This window comes from Agelaius tricolor, unplaced genomic scaffold (assembly GCF_023055355.1).
Source record: "Agelaius tricolor isolate 1412-34295 unplaced genomic scaffold, bAgeTri1.0.p SCAF_6, whole genome shotgun sequence".
Taxonomy (NCBI): domain Eukaryota; kingdom Metazoa; phylum Chordata; class Aves; order Passeriformes; family Icteridae; genus Agelaius; species Agelaius tricolor.
Genome location: NW_027269266.1, coordinates 41,150,347 through 41,171,488, shown reverse-complemented (window position 1 = coordinate 41,171,488; position 21,142 = coordinate 41,150,347). Strand labels below are relative to the sequence as shown.

Genomic DNA, 21,142 nt, shown 5'->3' with positions numbered 1-21,142 from the left:
GCAACTGTGGCACAGCACTTGGCTGCCTTTGACTGCAGTTCGTATGGAAGTTCAGATGTCTGGTCCAGTGGCACTGAGCAGTGGCACCAGAATGACTTCATTCATAAAATTCCCTGCTGATTCCTTCTACAAGTGGACAAGACCTTCTTTCCATAGAGTCAGTATTATAACCAGCCCTTCCATTTTGCTCACTGCTGTGTATGTGATTCCTCTGAATCAGCAAAGCCTATATTTTCAAAGGGAAATTTTAAATTTTATTTAAGGAAAGCTGGCACATATTGTTTATATCCAGTGGCATCTATCTTCATATATAGAATATATGTCATTATTTCCCTTTTTTTCTTCAGTAAGAAAAAAATTCTGCATAATTTTTACAGCTTTTCTTCCAGTTTAATATTTTTTCTTTTTTTTTCAAGGGAGCATATAGAAAGATGCTGCTAGATCAATTCTTGTATCTTGTAAGTGAATCCACAGAAGAACAAAATGCCAGGTAAGTACAGCCACCTCTGCAGAATGGCCTGTGGTGACAAAATTAAATGCACCATGACTTCTACAGCAATAAAATGGGCAACAACAGAATTTCAGTAAGTCATCAGAGTATGAAAGCTCAGATAAGTCCTACCCTTCTGCAGGGCACTGCATTTACTATCCTCAATCAGATGTCTTCAGGAATTTTTTCTTTCACTTGAGAGCAGCCATGAAAATCTAATGCTCTAAAATAAAAGCACTTGTCTAACATCTGGTAACAAGGACAGGGGACCAATGCTTATTTACTAATAGGAAGCCACATCATGAGAATACACTTACACCTGCTTTAAGAACTAACAGCAGAAGTAAATAATTTGAGAATGATCGATTTTATTCACATGTTGGATTATTCATAAAAAAAAAGAAGCAAAAAAGAAAAGAAGCCAAGAATGATGCTATGGTAATAAATCTTTTAAATCGTTTAAGAGAATTAAGTTCTACGAATTCTGTCATTTGAAATCTAAATGCTTTCTGATATTTTCTACAAGCAGGATAAATGTGAGCAAACACCTCAAAACATTTTGATGTCAGTGTCTTGCATCTGATATTATTTAATGTAAATCTCTGAGGCACTGCTTTGTTTTATGCAGTATATTCAGAAAGTGCACATTTTGGTACTTATGGAAAAAAGTCAGGTTTCAATATTTTTATGCCTTTTAAACAGCGTACCCTTGGCTAATTAGAGTTTCTCAATACTCAACACGTTAGATCAATGGAGAAATAGCCTAAGTTTTATTTTCACAATTACATCACCAGATAATAATTTTATAATCAAGTATTTCTTTCAACTGAAACATGGGAGCTGAGTGGGTATGTAAAGCTTCCTCTTTGAATGCCTTTTCCACATCAATCTGATAGTGTTTAACTGAAGAGTTAACTTAAGTGTCTCTGCACTAGGAGGATTCTATACACAAGAATCCACATTCTTCTTGTGTTTCAAATCTATTTTTATTGCCTCCACAGCCCCCATACCAGAACTGACCACACATTTTCTGCTCTTTGTCGTAGTACCACTTCAAAATGTAATTCTGACATTCTCCACTATCTTGAACAAGGTCACATGCATCTGGAAAAGGGAAATAAGAGACAGATTTAATGAAAGAAAAATCCACCCTTCTCAGCATTGTAAATTCAGGGAAAAATAACATTCAGTGCAAACTGTCAGACAAAAGGAGTAGGCAGTGTTCAAGGTCTTACACAGATTCACTAAGTGTTCATCTAGAACTCCATAGTGACAGTGTGAAAACCCTCTTTTTATGATTGTTTTTCCCAGAAAGAATGTCTGAAACTAGATTTTTCATTGCCATAAATAGGACTGCTAAAAGGTGTTTAGTTTTCTAACAAAAAGAGGGTTTTTTAATGATTGTAAAATAACTATACCTGGTCCATAGAAACTAGGAGAATAAGCTTTTTAATAATTCCCCTCTTCTTTATTGCAACTTCTTATACTGGTATCCATCAATAAAATTTCATAAATTAGTATACATAGGTTGTTAAACTATCCATGGTAGTCTCTTAGCCAAATCCAAGAGTATTACAGATTTAAATTGCATAAATTAGCAAAGTAGGTGAGAGGAGCATACTTAGTAGCAATCTGGTATTCAGTGAGAACAGTTCTAATGATCTTTCACCAATGTAAATTCAGAGTTACTCAAAAGAAGACAGAAAGGCAGCTCTAGACTTTGGTGTCAGTACAATATTAAAGAGGAAGAACTGAGAAATAAAGAAATATAATGATACAACTTAAAGATTTAAAATTACATAACCTTCTCCTAATCAACTGAAAAGCAAAAATCTCAAGCAAGAGATGAGCACAAAGTACATCTCTCAAAAGGCAAGTTCTGGAACTGGGCTACATGTTTTTAGAAGTAAAATGTTGGGTCACTAATTACAATACAGGATTGGGGAAGGCAGTTCATACAGCTCTCATAAGTGGCTTAGGTAGTTTCTTACTTAAGTGCAGTGACCATGACTACTTCATCAAAGGAAATATTTTATTAGTAAAGTATAAACAGTAACATATCTTCCTGTTACTGATCCTCTCTCATCCTGAATGAGGCTACAATTCCAGAACCATTCTTGAGTGGAGAGAGATGAAAAACAAAGGGATAACATCTGTAGAAATGAACTACCACACCCAAATCTATGCAGACACCTTTTCATTTATTTTCACATAACTTCTCTCTAATTATACTTTAAACATAAAATTCACTCAATAGTGTTACAAAAACATTGGTGCCAAATAATCTCACAGTCAGCTTCCCATGCCTATGTCTAATGGCAAATCTGCAATGAAAAATGTATCATTAGGAAGTACAGTTAAAACCATGAAGAATACATCTTTTGATACCTCTGCTGATGGATCCTGTTCTTCCTACCGGAACAGACTGTAGCAGAAATATAATTAGTTCCTCCATGTTGAGCTAAATTAGCAACAGGATTAACTACTAATTACAGAGCAACTTGGGGATTTTAAAATTATTGACTATTTTAGTAAGGGGGATTAGAACTTTGCATGATATTATTACAAAAAGTTATGAATCAAAACTGAAGTTATAATGACACCTGTAGTTCAATCTTTAACTACTATATAGGTTTGGACTAAATACTAACATATGATGACTAAAACCTTTGGAAAAATGTAGCTGGAAATTCCTCATCTTGTAAAAATATTCAGTTGAGTCCTTTACAGTTTAGTCTTTTTACTGAATTAAAAAAGATTTTCATATTCTAGAATCATACCATAATCATTACAGCCACTTCTAGTTTCTGCTGTTGTCTCTAAGTTTTTCTTGTTCTTCTCCTGAGCTTTTCCACACTCTTGAGGCTTTTCCCTTTTAGCATTTTCCTCTGTGAAATATTCATTCTCCTCATAATCATCTCTCATTTCTGGCACTGTGTATACAGGTTCCTTGGTGTTCTCTTTCATACTCTTCATGACTCTACTTTCATTTTTTTCCATGTCTTCTAAAACTTGACTGGAATCACTTTCAGCCATTCCAGGAAAAGGTATCCTTCCAAGGAGAGGGGGAAAAAAAAATTAAGCACCAATATGACCTTAGAAAATGCATCTGGTTCATTCCTTCTGAAAAACATGAAAAAAACTTTTGACCCCAATCCCATTTATGTTATAACTACTTTGAATGTAAAAACTAACCCAAAGGGATTAATCTTACATTCAGAGGTATGTTCTCAAAAAGTTCAATAGGCAATTTCCAACCTTTCAGTCATGGATGCTTCCTGTTGTATGTCTCCCCGATCTAAGTTTTCACATTCTTCTTGAAGTTCAGGTGAAGGATAACTGTTCATTTCTTCTGTGAGAAAGCACAGGTGGCAGGGGTGAGTTTTAAAGTCCTCAAAAGTAGGATTAATAAAAACCACTACATGGCTGTTTTTGTGAACTGGAGTTTGCGTCTTTCAATAAGTAACACACTATATCCAGAGTGACTGACACTATGCCCAGAAAAATGAAAAATATTATAGAGATCAGATAGATGAGAATGACTACTGAACCAATCTTTTATATTTTGTCTTACTTTTTAATGCACTATTTATCTTTCTATAGAAACTTTGACATCTCCAAGCATATGCTTGTGATGAGGATTTTAAATAAGTGGCAATTTCCTTTTTGCTATTCTCTTGTTTCCATGTCAAAGCATTTAAGACTAAGCATCTTCATGAATGTGTCCTGAAAAGTAAGTCCTGTGTCTGCTCTGTAGAGAGGTTGAAGTCAAATGTGCAAAATATTTATCTTGTACCTGTCCCAAAGCCTAAATAGGCATAAACAGCTCAGTTGATCTGGACTTGTCAATAGTTTGAGGAGAAATGTGGGCCTAAATCAGGAACATGACAATTTTCTTAGCTGAAGAATGGTCTGTCTTTAGTGAAAGTGGAGTACACAAAGCCACACATTAAATAAAAACTTAAGGGAAAAAGACTACTTTAGAATAGAATGCTGTTCTGTCATTACTGGCACTTTTATTAATGTCCAGCATCTGAGGTAAACTAATCATGGATGATTAGCAGCAAAGTTATGACCAGGAAATGAATGATAGCACATATACACTGACTACCTTTTTCTACACAACATTTGTCTTTTTTTCCAAAGTGAAGCAAATGCTGCTGTGTGATACTTACGTTGTAGAAGATTTAGGAATGCCCTGCTAAACCTCTGAGCATATGCCATCTCTGGGGTGGAAAACCTGCCCAGTGTCAGTGAGTGCTGATCTGTGGGGGAGCTTGACAGCTCCATCAGCTGATTGTCACTCACATCACTGCCAAGTGCAAGAGTGAATAAGGTGAACCCTTGGCACTTGGCTCCGAGTGAAATCTCTCTCAGCCTTTCTCTGTCCCATGTGCTTGTTTTGCTTCCAACTATTGTAAATATGACCCTGTGTTTTCTTTGTCTGGGGGCTTTAAAGAATACATTTTCAACTGTCCACTGTAGAGCAGAAGAAATGGCTGATGGCCCTTCCAGCTGGTGAACAGACTCTTGGATGTGTTTCTTCATCAAATCTTTATTGCTGTATGTGACTAGGTCAAACTCCAAGGCCACAGGTGTCTGGTTTCTGTCAGGCAGGAAGCCCCTGGGAGCCTGTTGCACCAGTGCCACTCTGATGCCTCTGTATGATTCGTTTGGCTGTGAGGAAACGACAAACTGATCCACCATGTTGCTCACAAAGTCTTTGGCTCTCTGAAACTCTTCACTGCTAATGCTGCGAGAGCTGTCCATGATGTAAGTTATATCCATATCCATCTGAACCAGGGGAGAAAAAGGCACCTCACAGTTGGTTCTTGGATTGCATTTATCTAAAGAGGAAGACCCAATAGCCAGTGAACTATTTAACAATACAACAAAAGCAATGATTCATAAAAATTTCACACAAAGTCCTGTAGATCCGTATTAGGTTTGTATGGCCAAGTTTTGGTAGTGGGGGGCACTACAGGGGTGGCTTCTGTAAAAAGCTGATGGAAGCTTTCTCCATGTCCAGCAGAGCCAATGCCACTAGCTCCAAGAGAGACATGCTACTGGTTAAGCCAATTAGAAATGGTGGACATGCCTCTGTGATAACATATTTAAGAAGAAGACAAAAAATGCTATTATGCAGATTTAATTGTGGCCATAGAAAAGCAGAGTGAAAATATGTGAGAGAGACAACTCTGAAAACACTAAGGTTAGTGGAGAAGGAGGGGAGGAGGTACTCCAAGTACTGGAGCAGAGATTCCCTTGCAGCCCCTAGTGAAGACTATGCTGAGGCAGCTGTTCCCCTGCAGCCCATGGAGATCCAGGGGATGCAGAGATCTAATTACAGCTTGTGGATGAACCCCATGTGAGAGCAGGTGGATGCCTGAGAGGAGGCTGTGAAACTGTGGGAGGCCCATGCTGGAGTTGGCTCCTGGCAGGGACCTGCAGACCCATGGAGAGAGGAGCCCAGGCTGGAGCAGGTTTTCTGGCAAGACTTGTGACCCTGTGCCTGAAAGACTGCACCCCATGGAAGAGTGACCCATGCTGCAGCAGTTTGGAGAGGACTATTGCGCATGGGGCAATGAACTCACATTGCACCAGTTTTTGAAGATGGGATGGACTTCTGTTGAAGAAGTTCATGAAGAACTATCTTCCATGGAAGGCACCCCATGCTCTCCCTGAGCACTGGCAGAAACAATGTTTGATGAACTGACCATAACTCCCATTCTCCATCTCTGTGTGCTGCTGGTAGGGAGACGGTAGACCTGAGAAGGCGGGAGTGGGGGGAAGGTGGTTTTAAGGTCTAATTTTACTTTTTGTTGGTCTGTTCTTGTTTTGTTAGTAATAAATTCAATTAATATTTGTAATTCAACTTTGTTCTGCCCATGGCAGCATTTGATGAGTGATCTCTCTGTCCTTATCTCCTTATCCCCTGCCCAGCCGTGGAGGGATTGTCTGGCATCCAGACAGGGTCAACCCACTACAAAAGCTTTTTTTCTTTTTTCCTAAACTTTGATCTAAAAAAATCAAAACAAACAAACAAACAAAAAAACCCCAACCAAAAAACAAACAAACAAAACAAACAAAAAACCTCTAATCAATTTGGGAGCTGTAGCTGTACTTCTATACCCCCTCCTCTTTACCACAGGGAATTGGTCCATAAAGAGATAATCTAGAGGCTGAAAGGCCCAGCAAGGGGTTTTCCCTGGTTCCAAAAGGGCTCAGGACTCAGCTAGGAATCAACAACTTAGTCGGGAGAACAGATGTGGGAAGGGATAAAGGAAATATTCTTGACTGAAAGACACTGTTTAACAAACTATAAAAGACACAGAGTTATCACAGAGGCAGAAGCCTTCTACACACACACCCTGAAACTGTGGGAGACCTCTCCCCAGAGCCTGGATGCAGGTTCTGTGGTTACTTCCCTGGGGATTGAGGGAAAGGATCTCGATGTGTATGTGCCCCACCAGCAATTGGATGGTAAGATACATTGAACCCATTGAAGTTATATTATTTCTTCATTAGCTGTAACATTAATAGGTACCTTTAACTTCATGCTGTATATATCTACTAGTAGTTTCTCTTTTTATCCTTATTCCTGTGTAGTATTAGTTTGGTTTAAGTCTTATGTCTCTTAGTTTTCTGCCTATTAATTAAATGATTCATTCTATAATAGACCAAATCAGCCATTATTAAAGAACTTGTGAATGAGAGTGGGTTTTGGGGTTCTGGCTGCCTCAATAAAGCTATTGCCTGCTGCCAGAGGCCTGGGCAAAAGGCAAGAAATTTTCTAAACCCCTACTTCCATTAGTAACAGGAGCTTGAAATATTTTTGTTCTAGTAAGGAACAACAGGACGAGTCTTGCTGAAGAAGGTTTTGAGGTACTAGGGGAAATTATTCATGCATGAGAGCAGAAAAACATTCATAAGGAAAAATTTCATAGATAACAGTTCCCTGGAGAAATTTTCTTCTCTTGAAATCTTCTCTGAACATTGTAAAGGACACAGAATCAAACTCTGTTTTTTCATCTCAGATCATTGTTCAACATTTTGACATATTATCATTTAGTAGCTTCTCCCCCTCTCACAGCATAGAACTTACAGCAAATGAGCCTGCCTTCCCAAAATCTTTTTGCTATTTTAAGTGCATTTCTGTTAACAAGGAAATGCTAAACACAATAATTCATTTCACATGGCTGAGATGGAAATTAAACAGCTTTTGTGATTTTGAGATTCTATTTCTTACCATCCACTGAAGAGGAAGTTAAAATTGTAACTCCTCAGCAGTGGTATTCTGTAACCACAAAATTATCTGTCACAGAAGGCAAGAAGGCCCAGTTGCAGAAGGGTTCAGCTGGCTGGAATGTCAGAGACAGAAAAAGGAGTAAAGTTTCCTCTGTAAAGGAGTGAAGTTTCTCTTGGAAATTATAAGAAACAGCCATAGCACTGTCTTCTAGCCATCCTGGAATGGGAACACTCAGACATCCCTACTGGCTGCAGAGCTGGGCTGAGTTGCTCCATGCAACCAACCACACAGTTCTTAATACATCTCTGCAAACTCCTTGTAGAACAATTCATGGCAGTAGGATTCTGACAAGTTCATTAATATTTTTCTTTTATATTTAAGCACAGATGTGTTTAAGGTGTACCAGAAAAATTCCCCACCACACTGCAAAAAAAAAAAAAGCTATAGAATTTGTTATTGAAATGGTAAATAGACCAACAGATGCAATTTGCAAAATGTCTTACCAAAGCACAGTGCACAATATGTGATGCCCTCCAAATTTTCGTCCTGTTGTCTTTCCCAAACAAATAACTGAAATCTTCTTGTGTCATCAATCTGTGTTTTAGAGCAAACACAAAAGCAACATTAAGAAGAAAGGCAAAATATATGAAGACTGTCTTTTTTCCTTTTTTTCTGCCAGGGAAGGATTATCACTTTTTTATTTTCTTAATAGGGTGCTATTTTTCTAGAGAGAAAAGGGCAGGATATCTCAGGATATCTCTTTTTCTGGGACAAAGGGTGAAGATGATTTCTTGGAGGGAAAATTCTAGCATTAGAAAGTTGTATTATGAGAGCAACCTATGTGTTTCCTGGGATCACCTGAAGAAAGACAATCTTTCACAGTGGAAGATTTGACCACAGAAATGCTTGAGGAACTCTGAAGATGCTCCAACATTCTACAATTTCACTGACCACCACCCAACCCCATCCAGATGTGATCCAATGGAAAAGCATTTCCTTGTAGACTAAGATAAAAATGGCTTTAAAATATCACAGTATTACAGGAAATGAACATATATGAATAAGCTATAATGGTAAGCAAAGAAATAATTACTTCTTTGCATTAAACTTTGGCTTTGTGTGTTATACACCACACAATTAATTTCTGATAAACATCTGTAAAGAATATTACAGATAGAACTCTTCAAGGGAATTAGAATTGGCAATGGCTGCATGTGGTCAATAAACTGAAGTTCCTGAAGCAAAGTAAAGCCAGTAAGTATCTGTGGCTACAGACTTGTAGGATCATAGAGATTACACCACCTCTCAATTCCAAGGGCAGAAGTCCATCTGAAAGGAAAAGGGAAGTTGTATTTACGTGGGGGTGGTGGTGAGGTTGTTTGCCTTGCCATCACTGTAAACTTAAAGGAGTGCTGGGTAGTGAATTTTTTGCCTTTCCCCTGCTAAGCAGCTCTTTTAAACTCTTCTACTCTGAAGACAGATTTATGTAAAGTCACCAGATGTCATCACATGCATTCAGAGTTGTAATCTGCTTATACTAAGTAAAGAAAATACTGATTCTTGCTCCTGTTTATCCTGTGGAACAACCCAGGCAATAAACCATAAGTTTCCTTCTCATGTGTCAGCAGAAATTTTTCATTCTGGTAAATTATAATTTAGTCAGAAAAATACATGAATCAACTAATAAATATGAGGCTGCATGAGAATAAATATAGCATAAATAATAAAGGACTGACTTAGATGTTGCTAGATCAGAACTTAAACTCCAAGTTTTGCACTTTTAATCATGCACAAGTAAACATATTTCTTTTTAAAATGACAATTTTGAGGAAACAGCAGCTGGAATGAATTTTACTTTGCAAAAGTTAAAACTGAGCACAGATGATATTAAAACAAATTCAAAGGACAGAGAACATGCAATCTATATTATGAAACCTTAAATAAATATAGAATTGCTTTCCTTTTGTACCTTTTAAAATGGACTGTTAATTTTTTTACTGTCTTTTAGATTAAGTCATATTTTAAAACAAAATTTCATAATTTTCTCATGTACAAATGGCAATAAAGACATCAAGAGGGGCTTTGCTAATTTAATTTTCTTTTGAAAAAACAGAAGGCATGCTCGAAGCCTTCTACTAACTTTTCTAGAAACTAGGGCCAGAGTTTCTTAATTAAATTTTTATTACTTGTTACAACTTCAGAAATATAAAGGCATAGGTAAATAAGTGAAATTAACAGAACATTATGGAAATTCTCTGATTTTCCCTAAAAGCACAAGACATTAATAATTTATGTTCAGAAAAAGGTCAGATGGTGATCACTATGGTCAAGTGAATCACTGCTGCTTTGTTAAAATTGTACCCCTTTCTAGTAAGGGATTGGACAGTTCCTGTAGGACTTAGGCTGGAGAACAGGATTCACTCAAATCCTAGCAGATACTCAGCAAGTGGGTGACTGACTCAGTTTTCAACAGGCTCTACTTACAGAGAAGGTACGTCTGACATTTGGCACCTCACTGAAGGCAATAACCACTGGAGTGATGTCCAAGGCACTCAACTCAAGCACAGCTGTGCTGATGGCAACATCATCCTGCGATGGACCATTGGCAAAAAACAGGGCAACTTTTCTTGTGAGGATGCCCTGACGAACACGTTTGAAGACATTTCTCGCAACAAATCTCATGGCTGCCCCAATATTTCGTTTTCCACTGGATCTCTCTAGTGGGATTCTCTGGATAGCTTGTAGCAGCAAGTTGTTCTTTTGGAATTCAGAGAAACGGATGAGGTAGTGAATGTTGGTATTGAAAGAAACAACAGAGACACGAGCGCCTGTTGGGCAATTGCTTTCACTGATCTTAATGGTCTTCAGCAATAACATAACAATGTTCCTCATTCTTTCAAATGCAGCTGGTGTAACATCATCAGACATATCCAAGGCAAAAACCACTTCAGTTGGATAAGCTGGGCATGTGTCTGTATATCAAAGCACAAAAGTTATGTGAGAACCTTTTCACAACTCAAACATTGTTCGTTTCTTCTTCAAATCTATAAAATAATGGATATTCAGAGACCAGATGGGCTTACCTGATGAGCATGCTGGAAGGAAGAGAGGGAGAGCAATTAATTATTTTGGACTCATATGCATTAAAATAGTGACTTATTCACTGGCTTTCAATGAAGAACCTGGCCAAAGTTCAGACAACTGACAGAGTCTGTCAGTGCAAGGTCACATTCCTCTTTTACAATCAAATAGTCAAAATAATGCCATTTTACTGGATAACAATTTTTTAAATTATCCTGGGTTCTGCTGAGCACACATATCTGAGAATGAACACACCTAATCTGGGTGAGAGCTGATATAAAAATATTGTCTTTTCTCAGAGAACTCTCCAAAGGGTGTTGGCACAATACCGAAGATTTGTTTAATCTTTAATGAGGAAGAAATATTTGCTATAATTTTTGTAATTAACAGATAGGAAAAATTACCAAAAAGCATAAGTTTGCTGCATACACCTGCTGAAAGCCCTTACAATTAACAACTACCAGTCAAACTGAACCCAGATAAAAACTACCAGTTTATAGGGTTTCCAATGAAGGCTGTTCCATTCAGGAAGAGTGACTACATGAAATCAGAGGTAAAAGAAGATTTCCCCACTTACGGCAGTTTTTTCGGGTAAAATTCACAAGTTCACAAGGCTGCAGGTTCAAAATTAATAAAAAAGGAATTAATGGCAAATCCCAGACCACCCCAGACTGGGAATCTTACTGTTGGTTTGAGCTGAAGGTTGTATCCCAGCTCCTAAAATAACTTTCATTACAATAAATACAGAATCACAGAGTCGAGTCCCTTTTTATAACAGATAGTACAGGAACTCTCCCCCCTTGCTGCAGAAACTAGGCACATTTTTTAAGATGTGCTCTGTTGGCATTTAATGATGTTCTGAAGCATTAAAACAATCATTAAATTCTTTATGAATGAGTGCCATCCATTCTTTATTTTGTATAATAAATTGATCTAAGATGTCATCAGTCAATGGCACTTCCATAAACAATGGGCATTCCAATAGTGACTCACAAAGGAAGTGAGAAGCCCATGAAGGAGGAGAGATGTCCTCTGGACAGAACACACCTGCAATAGTACTGCCTACAGGTAGTCATGCATGCAAGGATTAATGAAGCCTTTACTCAGAAGTGTTCCTTTTACATGGGATTAGGATTCTGAAGAAATCCTGCACTGTAATTCCCAGTGAAAATAACTGTTGCTGAAGAAATGCCTTCCTTTACAAAAAGGGAAATAGTAACCCTAGCGTGAGCTATTGTGTAAACTGATATGAGTGAAAAAACAGATAAATGAATATTAATTGTCCAATCATTTGTAAAAGTTTGGACATGATGTTAATCCACATGCATAAATGTTTCTCATTCCTTGGTTGCTTACAGAATGGAAGAACCCACTGCACACTCTGACAAGCACATGGAAAAGATACTATTTTATAACAGCTAAGTGTACTCATTGCTGTCAGGGATTATCAATGGAAACTAAACCAGATAATTCCGTGCAGTATAGTTAGCTGTAAGGTGATTACTTACTTCCATTAAAATGGTGCCCACTGGTCCCTTGGCACCCTGAAAAAAATTAAAGATAGATCCATAAAACCAGACCCTGCTAATGTATTCCCATGTGTTACTCTGTAGCCCAAAGAAAATGCAGGCAAAACAGTGTTTCCCAGCAATCATTTATGAATTTGAGAGGAGACGGCAGTTCCCAGTATATATATGCTCAGAGCTGCAGACTACTTGTCAGATTTATTTCTCAGTCCATTTTTCTTAATGGTTTTTAAATGTTCAATACTTGCTGCTCTTGGGGAGCAGTAATTGGGTTCCCTTATAAACAGCAGTTTCTGCGCTATGGTTCTGTTACCTGCACTTCACATATTTTCCAACATCTGGTGTGTGACAAGCTTTCCCTCTCCTCTTGCACATTACAATCCCCACAGTTCTACCTTGAAAGATCCTGCAGACCATATACACATCATGACACCTTCGCCTACTCTGCAACTTTCTCCTTGGGAGCTGTGGAAAAACAACAGCACTCCAAGCATTTTTTTTTTCAAAATAAAAGTGTTGTTTAATCTTCACAACAGGAATGAAATATAGGTAAAATAACTAATTTTCAAAGGAGCTTGAGTACTCATCATATGTGCATTTCAGATGCATAAGACTACTGAAAAATTTCCCTTACTCCCACGGAGCAGCAGTGAGATACAGCAGGAAAATTTGAACTCCCCATCCCACTTCTTTTCCTCACCCACTTTCTACCATAACACTACATTTTGCCAAAATTGTATACTTCCTTACATCTCCAAATTACAGCCCTGTCCCCAGATTTGTTCTTTCCCCTTTCAGTTAACCTTCTATTCCTCCATCTGCCTGAGCCACCTTCCTCACCTCCTCTGCTGTCTTGCTGCTAGTACCATCACTGCCTTTCCATGCTTTTTTTCTTCTGTTTCCCAGCAGATCCATGTCCTTTGGTACTGTTCAGCAAGAGTTTACTGTGAATTGACTGGGTCCTAAAGAATGCTACTGATAGCAAGTCAGTGGTGGTGACTGAGCTGTGCAGACCTGACACATATGGATAATCAAACCACCAAGGATGGGTGAAACAAGCCTGTTTTGGCTGGCCCTGTCAACTACCTGTGCCTCTTCCTGCATTCCTACCTCTTCCACTTCTTACAGGGTTCCTACTTTTTCATTTCACTGATGTACTGCTACAGCAATAACCCCACCAAGCCCATACATCCCAAGCTCTATTCTCACCTGAAGAGGAGATCTTGAACTTGAAATATCTCTGAAGATTTCTTGGACTGTGGACTGGCAAGGCCCACAGCTGTGGCTCATCAACTCACAAGATCTATCTGTAAATTTTGTGAGTGGCCAAGCAGCAGAGAGGGAAATGTGCTCCAGCTGGCACTCTTAACCATTCTTGTGCCCAGCATCATAGAATAAATTGGGACAGGTACATTCATTAACCAATACAGTGTAATGAGAAGGGAAAAAAATGTTTACTAAGTTACATACATCCTGTGATCCATGTTATTCAGGTAAAGACAGTATTACCAACAGTGTTCCACATTTCAATTTAAAGAGTAAGCTAAAGAAAGTTTAACAAGAAAATCATTAACAGTAGGGATTGTTTCTGGTCACTAGGGAGCTAATTTTCAGAATTGCTGCAGGATAAAGATAGACACATACAGGGATTTTCCTAACTACTTAAAGGGTTAGTCCTAAATCCTATTGAAATCCCTAATCCTTTCACCTGCTTAGATAAAGAATAAAACATTTTGTTGTATAAAATGCAGAGCACAGACACTGGAAAATACCTCAAGACATCTGCTTGAATTATGGATTAACAGGTTACAGTCAATTTAAACTTTAAGTGCCTGTAACTGCAAGTTTCATTTTACCTTGCTTTTCTTTTTAAATTTTAAAAAACTATTGGCATTTAGCAGACCTATTCAGTTCTATATTTCAGTATTTTCTGTTCTTTTAATTAGATATGCACACAGCCTGAAGAAAATACCAAATACTGTGGAAGAAATTCTGGCCAGCATTGTTTTGTTGCAGTTTCATTTCCAGCAGCTGGTGCTTCTGTGCACACACATCCACAGGCAAGACATAACTCTGTGCAACTGCCAGGCTGACTAAACATAGTTTACCATGTGAAACACTATTAATCTAATAGTAATTTTAAGAGTAATTTAAGGGTGATTTTCTTAAAACTAAAAATTTTATTAAAAACAAAAATTACCATAGGTCCTGATGGCCCTTGGTCACCTGGATCTCCCAGGGAACCTGGTGCGCCAGAATTACCCTAAAAATAGAAATACAATATATTATTCTTTATAATTGCATGCACAGGTACCAAACTTCATAAGGGGAAAAAAATCTCTGTAATGATACTTTGAGTTGGATCCTGCATTTTCATAAAGATAGTCTACCACTCCTAACAATTATCAGCAACTAACACTTTTGAAGATTTCGACCTGCACTTTCTCAAGACTTCTTGCCCAAAATATGGCAATAAAAGATCAGAGGGGTAACAAATTAAAAAACTTTAGATAAAAACCACTTTTGGTGTGAGGGTTTTACTTTTAGAACTCTCACAGAGTTAGCAGATTTATCATTCTTACTCTTCTACCCCTAATTCCTTTGGGTCCTTCAGCTCCTGGAATGCCCTGATCTCCTTCTTCTCCCTGAAAATAAATTAAATCCAGAATTTATTGGAAAGGAGAAGACAGACAGAAACACAGGCAACCTTTTACAAAGAAGAATAATGTAAAACAAGACAAAAATAAATGAAATGTGCCCATTTAGTCATACCTCTGGACCAGGATATCCTATGAATCCAGATTCTCCCTATGAAAAGAAAGGACAAAGACTTCATAAGAATCTAGAACTTTGTGATCTGGTTAGTGTTTGATGCCTTTAAACCAAAAATAATTTCAAAATTATTCTCAGCTTTACAACTCGTCCGAGCAATAGTGGCTGCTACTCTGGTCTCGAATTATGTAATTTTAGATTAATACCTTGTTCATCTAAGGGAAGGGCATTTTAAGAATTTCCATCAGTTTATAAATTTTCAAGAATATTCCATTTCTCAGTAAGTGTTTTATCAAAACTTATTCATGTCTCCTAATAACATGCAGAGGAATTCCCATGTAGCATGTGAATTCAGATTCAGAACCCAGTGTTTGAATGTAGTTTCAAAATTTTATACCACCCAGATTAAACAATGATACCATAATATTTCCTTGGCTTATCAGAAGTCAATTCATCAAGTGTTTTCAGTTATTTCAGTTTCTAGTGTGTTCTTTGTTCCCCCATGAGAAATAGGGAAACTCTTACAAAAGCCAATCAGAAGTGAAGTGTATCTTTTCTAAACATTGGAATTCACACTACTTATATATTTCCTTGTCCTCTTGCATATAACATATGTGTAACCTGTGAAATTCTGCTATCAAAGAAAATTATTAGAGCTACGAAGGTAAGAAAAGAGATTGGAAAATAAGAAGTATCAAGAGCCACTTTCCCAAAAAGCCATTTAAAAAAAAAGGAGTTCATCTATTGGAGAGGCTCCTAGAAAGCCTTTCATATCTTTTCTGCAGCTTTCTGCTGCACTCTGATTCTCTCACAGAAAGGGAGAATGAAACAGATGGGCCTACCAGTGAGATTCACTGGACCCTTTCTGTTTCACAAGCAACAAGAAAGGACTAGTGTTGCAATATTGCACAAACTCTTTGAAAGGAGAACTGCAGCTGTTTCCAATATCCTGACCACTTTGCTCATAGACTGATCCACCGGTACCATGATTTTGACCTCATACTTTCTGTATACTTTTTATTTTAGCCGAATTCTTGTACAATTTTAGAGATGAAGGCATTTCATTACTTTTTTTTTCAGCACTGTGAAGGGAATTATAAGAATTTCTTAACAATCCAGTGGTTAATCCTCAGATTTGACTGCTGACAGTAGGAACACAAGGAAAAAAATTCACATGAAAACAGTGACAATGTTTGGAGAGTACCACCCCCACCTTGGTAGTTAGGGAATCCTTCCTCTGAAACAAGAAAAATTAAAAGAGCCCATAGTGTCCAGCCCACCAACACTTGCCAATAGCAACGTTCAGTCAGGCAGGCTGAAGTGGGAAGAAAGCACTGTGCACTGCAAGTACAATCCTCCATATATATATATACACACACATATATATATATATATCAGGGAAAGAGTAAGAGTGAGTAGTCCTCAAAAGAATATCCTATGGAAGAATGTCTCACAAGGACTGTGGTAATCCTGAGCCTCTCACTGAACCTTAGAAATGCACTTTGCATGTCCTACATTTCTTTTCAATCAAATATGAATGATCATGTTTGGTAACACAGTAGAATGGAGACTGAGAGACTCTCTGACTTAAACCACATACCTTTGCTCCTTTGCTTCCTTCAGGACCATAGACATCTCTGCCATCCATGCCCTGTGTAAGTTAAATATGCTATGAATTAGCTTTTAATTGAGGATTAGGTTTAGATCCAATTTCATTTTGGAATTAAGATTGTCCCATTACAATGACCTGCCCAAGTTACTAAGACTGATGATGTTGGACAAGCTATCAAAACACTAGCAAACAGTGGCAAAAACTGTAGAGGAAAAACAAAGATAGAGGTCATAATTCCTTTCCACTGAATGCCCTTCCTTTTACATACTTTCTCTCTTCTAAAGAATTTGAGAGGAAAGATATTTCTCTAGCCCACAAGAAATCTGGTGTCTATAAGGAAACTGAGAACCAAATGTGAAATAATTTTAATTGTATCAAATGGAGAAAATAGAAGGGAATGGACATTCCTGACTCAGATGGATAGGTATTAAAATACAGGGGTCCTGAATTAGAAAGAAAACTCACAGGAATGCCTCTCTGTCCAGGGGGTCCAGCTAAGCCCTTCTCTCCAGGGTCACCAGGTTCACCCTGTTATAATTGAAACACAAAAGCCATTAGTTTGCCTCATTCAAGAGAATTCTTCTCTCTGAAATGCAAACCTGCCTGTTAAATTGAAGTGTGCCTATACATTTTATAGACTACTTGATGCTGGGCAAAAGCATTCCATTACAGACCAAGTTTCATGGACTGTTCCTGGTGGTAGAACTGGAAAGGACTTGGCAAATCAGAATATGCTGAGCATTCATGCAGCTAACCCCAAAGTTCAATAAAACTCCCATTGTAATAAAGAATTACAAATTAAAAAAAAAAAAAAAGTAGGATTTGGAAAAAATTATATTAATGGTAACAGGACATATTCTGGAATTCTACCAGTCTGAAACACCTATTGATAGCAAATGATATTTCACAGGCAGGCTGTCTGCATTGTGCTCTTAGCCCTCTTGCAGGGTTTCTTTTCTTCAGTTCCACTTTAGTTCTCACTTTCTAACTGAACATTTTTCTAACAAAGGCCCTAATATTAAACAGCACAAAACCAGACTGAAAAAGTGGTATGTATGATGGAAATTCCCATATATCTTCCCAATGTTAGTCACTGTTTTAATTATGTTTTCACACAGTGATTCTTTTCATGGCAGCACTTTGACCTTCTGATACCTCTCTGTCGCTAAAGGTTACAACCCTTGAAAGAGATGGAAAGGCTTAGCTGGCTGGTATTATTTATGATTTTTAGATTCAAATATACAACAACACTTAAATTTAGTTATTTTGATTAAATAAAATCTCACACATCAACAAACATAAAGGAAAGGTAAGTAAGGATAACATTTATTATAAGTAAGGGAACTCCAGTGTCAACAACCTGTTAGTATAAGCCTTTTTGTTTGCCTTTATGTTTAGTCAGTTCTTCTCAATATGTGCATTCCTTCAAAATAGACACCATAACAGCAAAAGTTCCTTGGACTGGTTTGGAATCTTTAGAAAAACAAAGTTAAAATAAGCAGCTATGGTTCTTTGAACTGAGAAGGTCAGTTGGACATTAGGAAAAAGTTCTTCACCTAAGGGTGAAGTCACCGATCCAGTGTTTGTCACTGGAACAGGCTCCCCAGAAAAGTGGTCATGGCACAAAGCCTGTCAGACTTCAAGCAGCATCTGAATGATCCTATTTATGGTTTAGTTTTAGGTAGTCCTGCAAGAAACAAGGAGTTGGACTTGATCCTCATGGATCCCTTCCAAGATGAGATATTCTATGATTCACTGTTGAGTATTTTCAATGCTTTGGACAGACTCTAGGAATCATAAAAAAACCACAAGGGTCAGCCCTGCCAGATTTCTGCTCCATTTTGTGAGAAGGCAGGTCCCATTCAGAACCATTACCACAAGAGCAATTTATGACAGTGATCATGGCAACACTAAAAACTTCTTAGTGTACTTCTGATATGTGTAAGATTACCCTAAGTACATCACTTGTCTTGCCACGCGAGTGAAAAATATCTTAAAAATGTAACATTCCACACATGTCTCACAGCACTGAACTCTTTGTTAGTCCATGCTTCTTTGGTCAGTCTTGAATGAATGACACCATTAGATTGCCGTAATAAGATACTTTGAAAATCTTTACCTTTGCTCCCCTTACACCCAACTTTCCAACAGAGCCAGGTGAACCAGGCATCCCCAGACTACCCTGTAATAAGAAGCATCAGTTAAAAGGTGCACAATGAAAAAATCAAGGGCTCACTGCACTCAAGGATTCATTGTCACTTCAAATTACTATAGAATCAGTATAAATATTGGGCTTTTGAGGACTACAAGTAAGAGTTACCGGTCAAACTATCATTCTACTTATTTCCTGTCATCTGTACAACTGCTATAAAATTTTCAAAATTTTATCAATTATGACATAAATGTTATTTTCCATCTACATAGACAGCTAGTAAATACACACATATGTGTAAAAAATATTAATGTACATATATAATTGGTTATGTAAGCATGAGAATCATTAGTTGACTGAAACAGATGATCAAGGCTGACAGCATAGTATATTCATTCCTGGGTTACAATGGTGCAATTTCAGAACAAGAATCCCCAAAATCAACAGCATCACAAAAGTGAGAAGTTCAGCAGACAGTTCAGCAGCTCAATAGTTACAAACTCATCACACCCTAGCACTTGCTATTCACACACTTAAATTTATTTTCAAGGCTGTTATTTTACCATATGAGACTGCAAATCAGTTTCCTCAAGTATTACACCAAAAATCCCTGTTTCTACTTTTTATAAGCTTTTTGAAAACTCTTTAGAAGAACAACCCATCACTGATAATGAAAAAAAGGGTACAGGTGGAATATATTATTTAAAACTAACCAGAGGGCCTGGCATGCCTTGTGGTCCAGGAGGTCCTCTGATCCCTTGTGGTCCTCTTGGGCCCTGATGTAAAGAAGACATTGAAACACAAAGTCAGATCAATGCTAACAGCCCTTCAATGACTATCATATTGCTGCAATGACCAGAATCCCAGTGCCTGTTTCACAAGCTTTATTTTACAGGTGAAACTTCTTGCTGTTTTGTTGTAAGGATTTGCCTGTTTGAAGCACCTGAGATGGCCTGACAGTCTGATTCAGAGACCCACTGCAGTGTCTAAGGATACCAATGGAGCCATAAGCAGCCTCCTATCAACCAGTCATGCTTTCTCCATCCTAAAATGCAAGTTAAAAGCATCTTTAAACTTAAACATCTTTAAAAGTTAGAAGCATCTAAGAGCATCTTTAAACTCAAAGCTACTATAAGAAGTCTATCACAATAATTCTGTTCAAAATTACTCCACCTAGCAAATTTTTTAAACACAAGGCTTTTCTCACTGGTTTTGTCAATGCAATAGGTTTTATGTATTTATTGTTGGCAATTTCTAATGAATTCATTTTGACAGTTTCTGCTTGATAATATCATGTAAGTTGGAGATGTGTTGGCTAAATTACTTTTTTTTGCTACCTATGCTCCTCTTTTAATTTCACTAGAAGTTGCAGCCATGTAACTTGTCACATTTAATTCCTTAGGCTTACAGAAAAGATTTGCCAAGAAGGAGTCTTACTTGTAATATTCATTAGTTGAAGTTAGCAAAGCTTTCCAAAATACAAACAAAACATCAAGACAGAACATTTATTTTCTCCATAACTAACATAAAAACAACTCAGAAGTTCTATTAGTTACCTGGGGGCCTGGAAGACCAGTTTCTCCTGAGTAACCTGTTTCTCCCAGATCTCCTTGCTCACCCTGCCAGAACAAAACCCAAGAAAATAACAGTGCACACAGACAAATTAGTATCTCTCATTTGTACATCAAAAGGTAATAATCTAGTATCTGTACAGAGTAACAGTTGATAGAATGCTTTTCAATGCTCTCAAACAATTTTCAAACAGCTTCAAATTCCTATTGAAGAAAACTCAAATAAAAAGCAGAGGAGTAGCTTTTCTTTGGTTTTTTGGAGGGTGTGATGAATATAAAAGCTGCAGCAGAAGAGATCAGTTTTATTTTGCTGAATACATTTACACCATGTCTCAGCAATATTTGTGCATTACCTTTGTCCACTGTGGAGACCAGAAGTCATAAAGCCAGGCCACAAGGCCAGATCCTCTTTCCCCTTATCCATGGGAAATGGCTTTTGGGGGGGAATCATGACTTCACAATCACACTAGAATTAGACCTCTTTTTACTCCCCATCTTTCACTCTGGTTATTCAGTGAGGCAAATAAAATCTGCCTTGATGATGGAAAAAAAATTCCTGCTCCCATCTCCATAAAGTTGCCATCTGAGGATGAGTCAGTTTAGCTGATGTCCATAAGAAATACTCACTGACTTCTGGATTGAGTAAAATGGTGACAATTAGCATCAAGATATTACAGGCCTTGTAGATC

The 21,142-nt window shown here is 37.6% G+C and overlaps 1 protein-coding gene across 1 annotated transcript in view; it reads right to left on the bottom strand.

Annotated features, from left to right (window-relative positions):
* Positions 1–673: 673 nt before the first annotated feature.
* COL6A6 (collagen type VI alpha 6 chain) overlaps positions 674–21,142 on the bottom strand; it is a 37,607-nt gene continuing 17,138 nt past the window's right edge. The window contains exons 14-29 of the mRNA XM_071429911.1: positions 20,439–20,501; positions 19,596–19,658; positions 18,850–18,912; positions 17,196–17,258; positions 16,719–16,769; positions 15,119–15,154; positions 14,929–14,991; positions 14,547–14,609; positions 12,329–12,364; positions 11,398–11,434; positions 10,224–10,711; positions 8,243–8,333; positions 4,666–5,337; positions 3,749–3,842; positions 3,271–3,542; positions 674–1,594 (exon numbers count right to left, since the gene is read on the bottom strand). Of these exons, the coding sequence (XP_071286012.1) occupies positions 1,422–1,594; positions 3,271–3,542; positions 3,749–3,842; positions 4,666–5,337; positions 8,243–8,333; positions 10,224–10,711; positions 11,398–11,434; positions 12,329–12,364; positions 14,547–14,609; positions 14,929–14,991; positions 15,119–15,154; positions 16,719–16,769; positions 17,196–17,258; positions 18,850–18,912; positions 19,596–19,658; positions 20,439–20,501 (2,328 nt within the window). The 3' untranslated portion in view covers positions 674–1,421. The remainder of the gene's footprint in view (positions 1,595–3,270; positions 3,543–3,748; positions 3,843–4,665; positions 5,338–8,242; positions 8,334–10,223; positions 10,712–11,397; positions 11,435–12,328; positions 12,365–14,546; positions 14,610–14,928; positions 14,992–15,118; positions 15,155–16,718; positions 16,770–17,195; positions 17,259–18,849; positions 18,913–19,595; positions 19,659–20,438; positions 20,502–21,142) is intronic.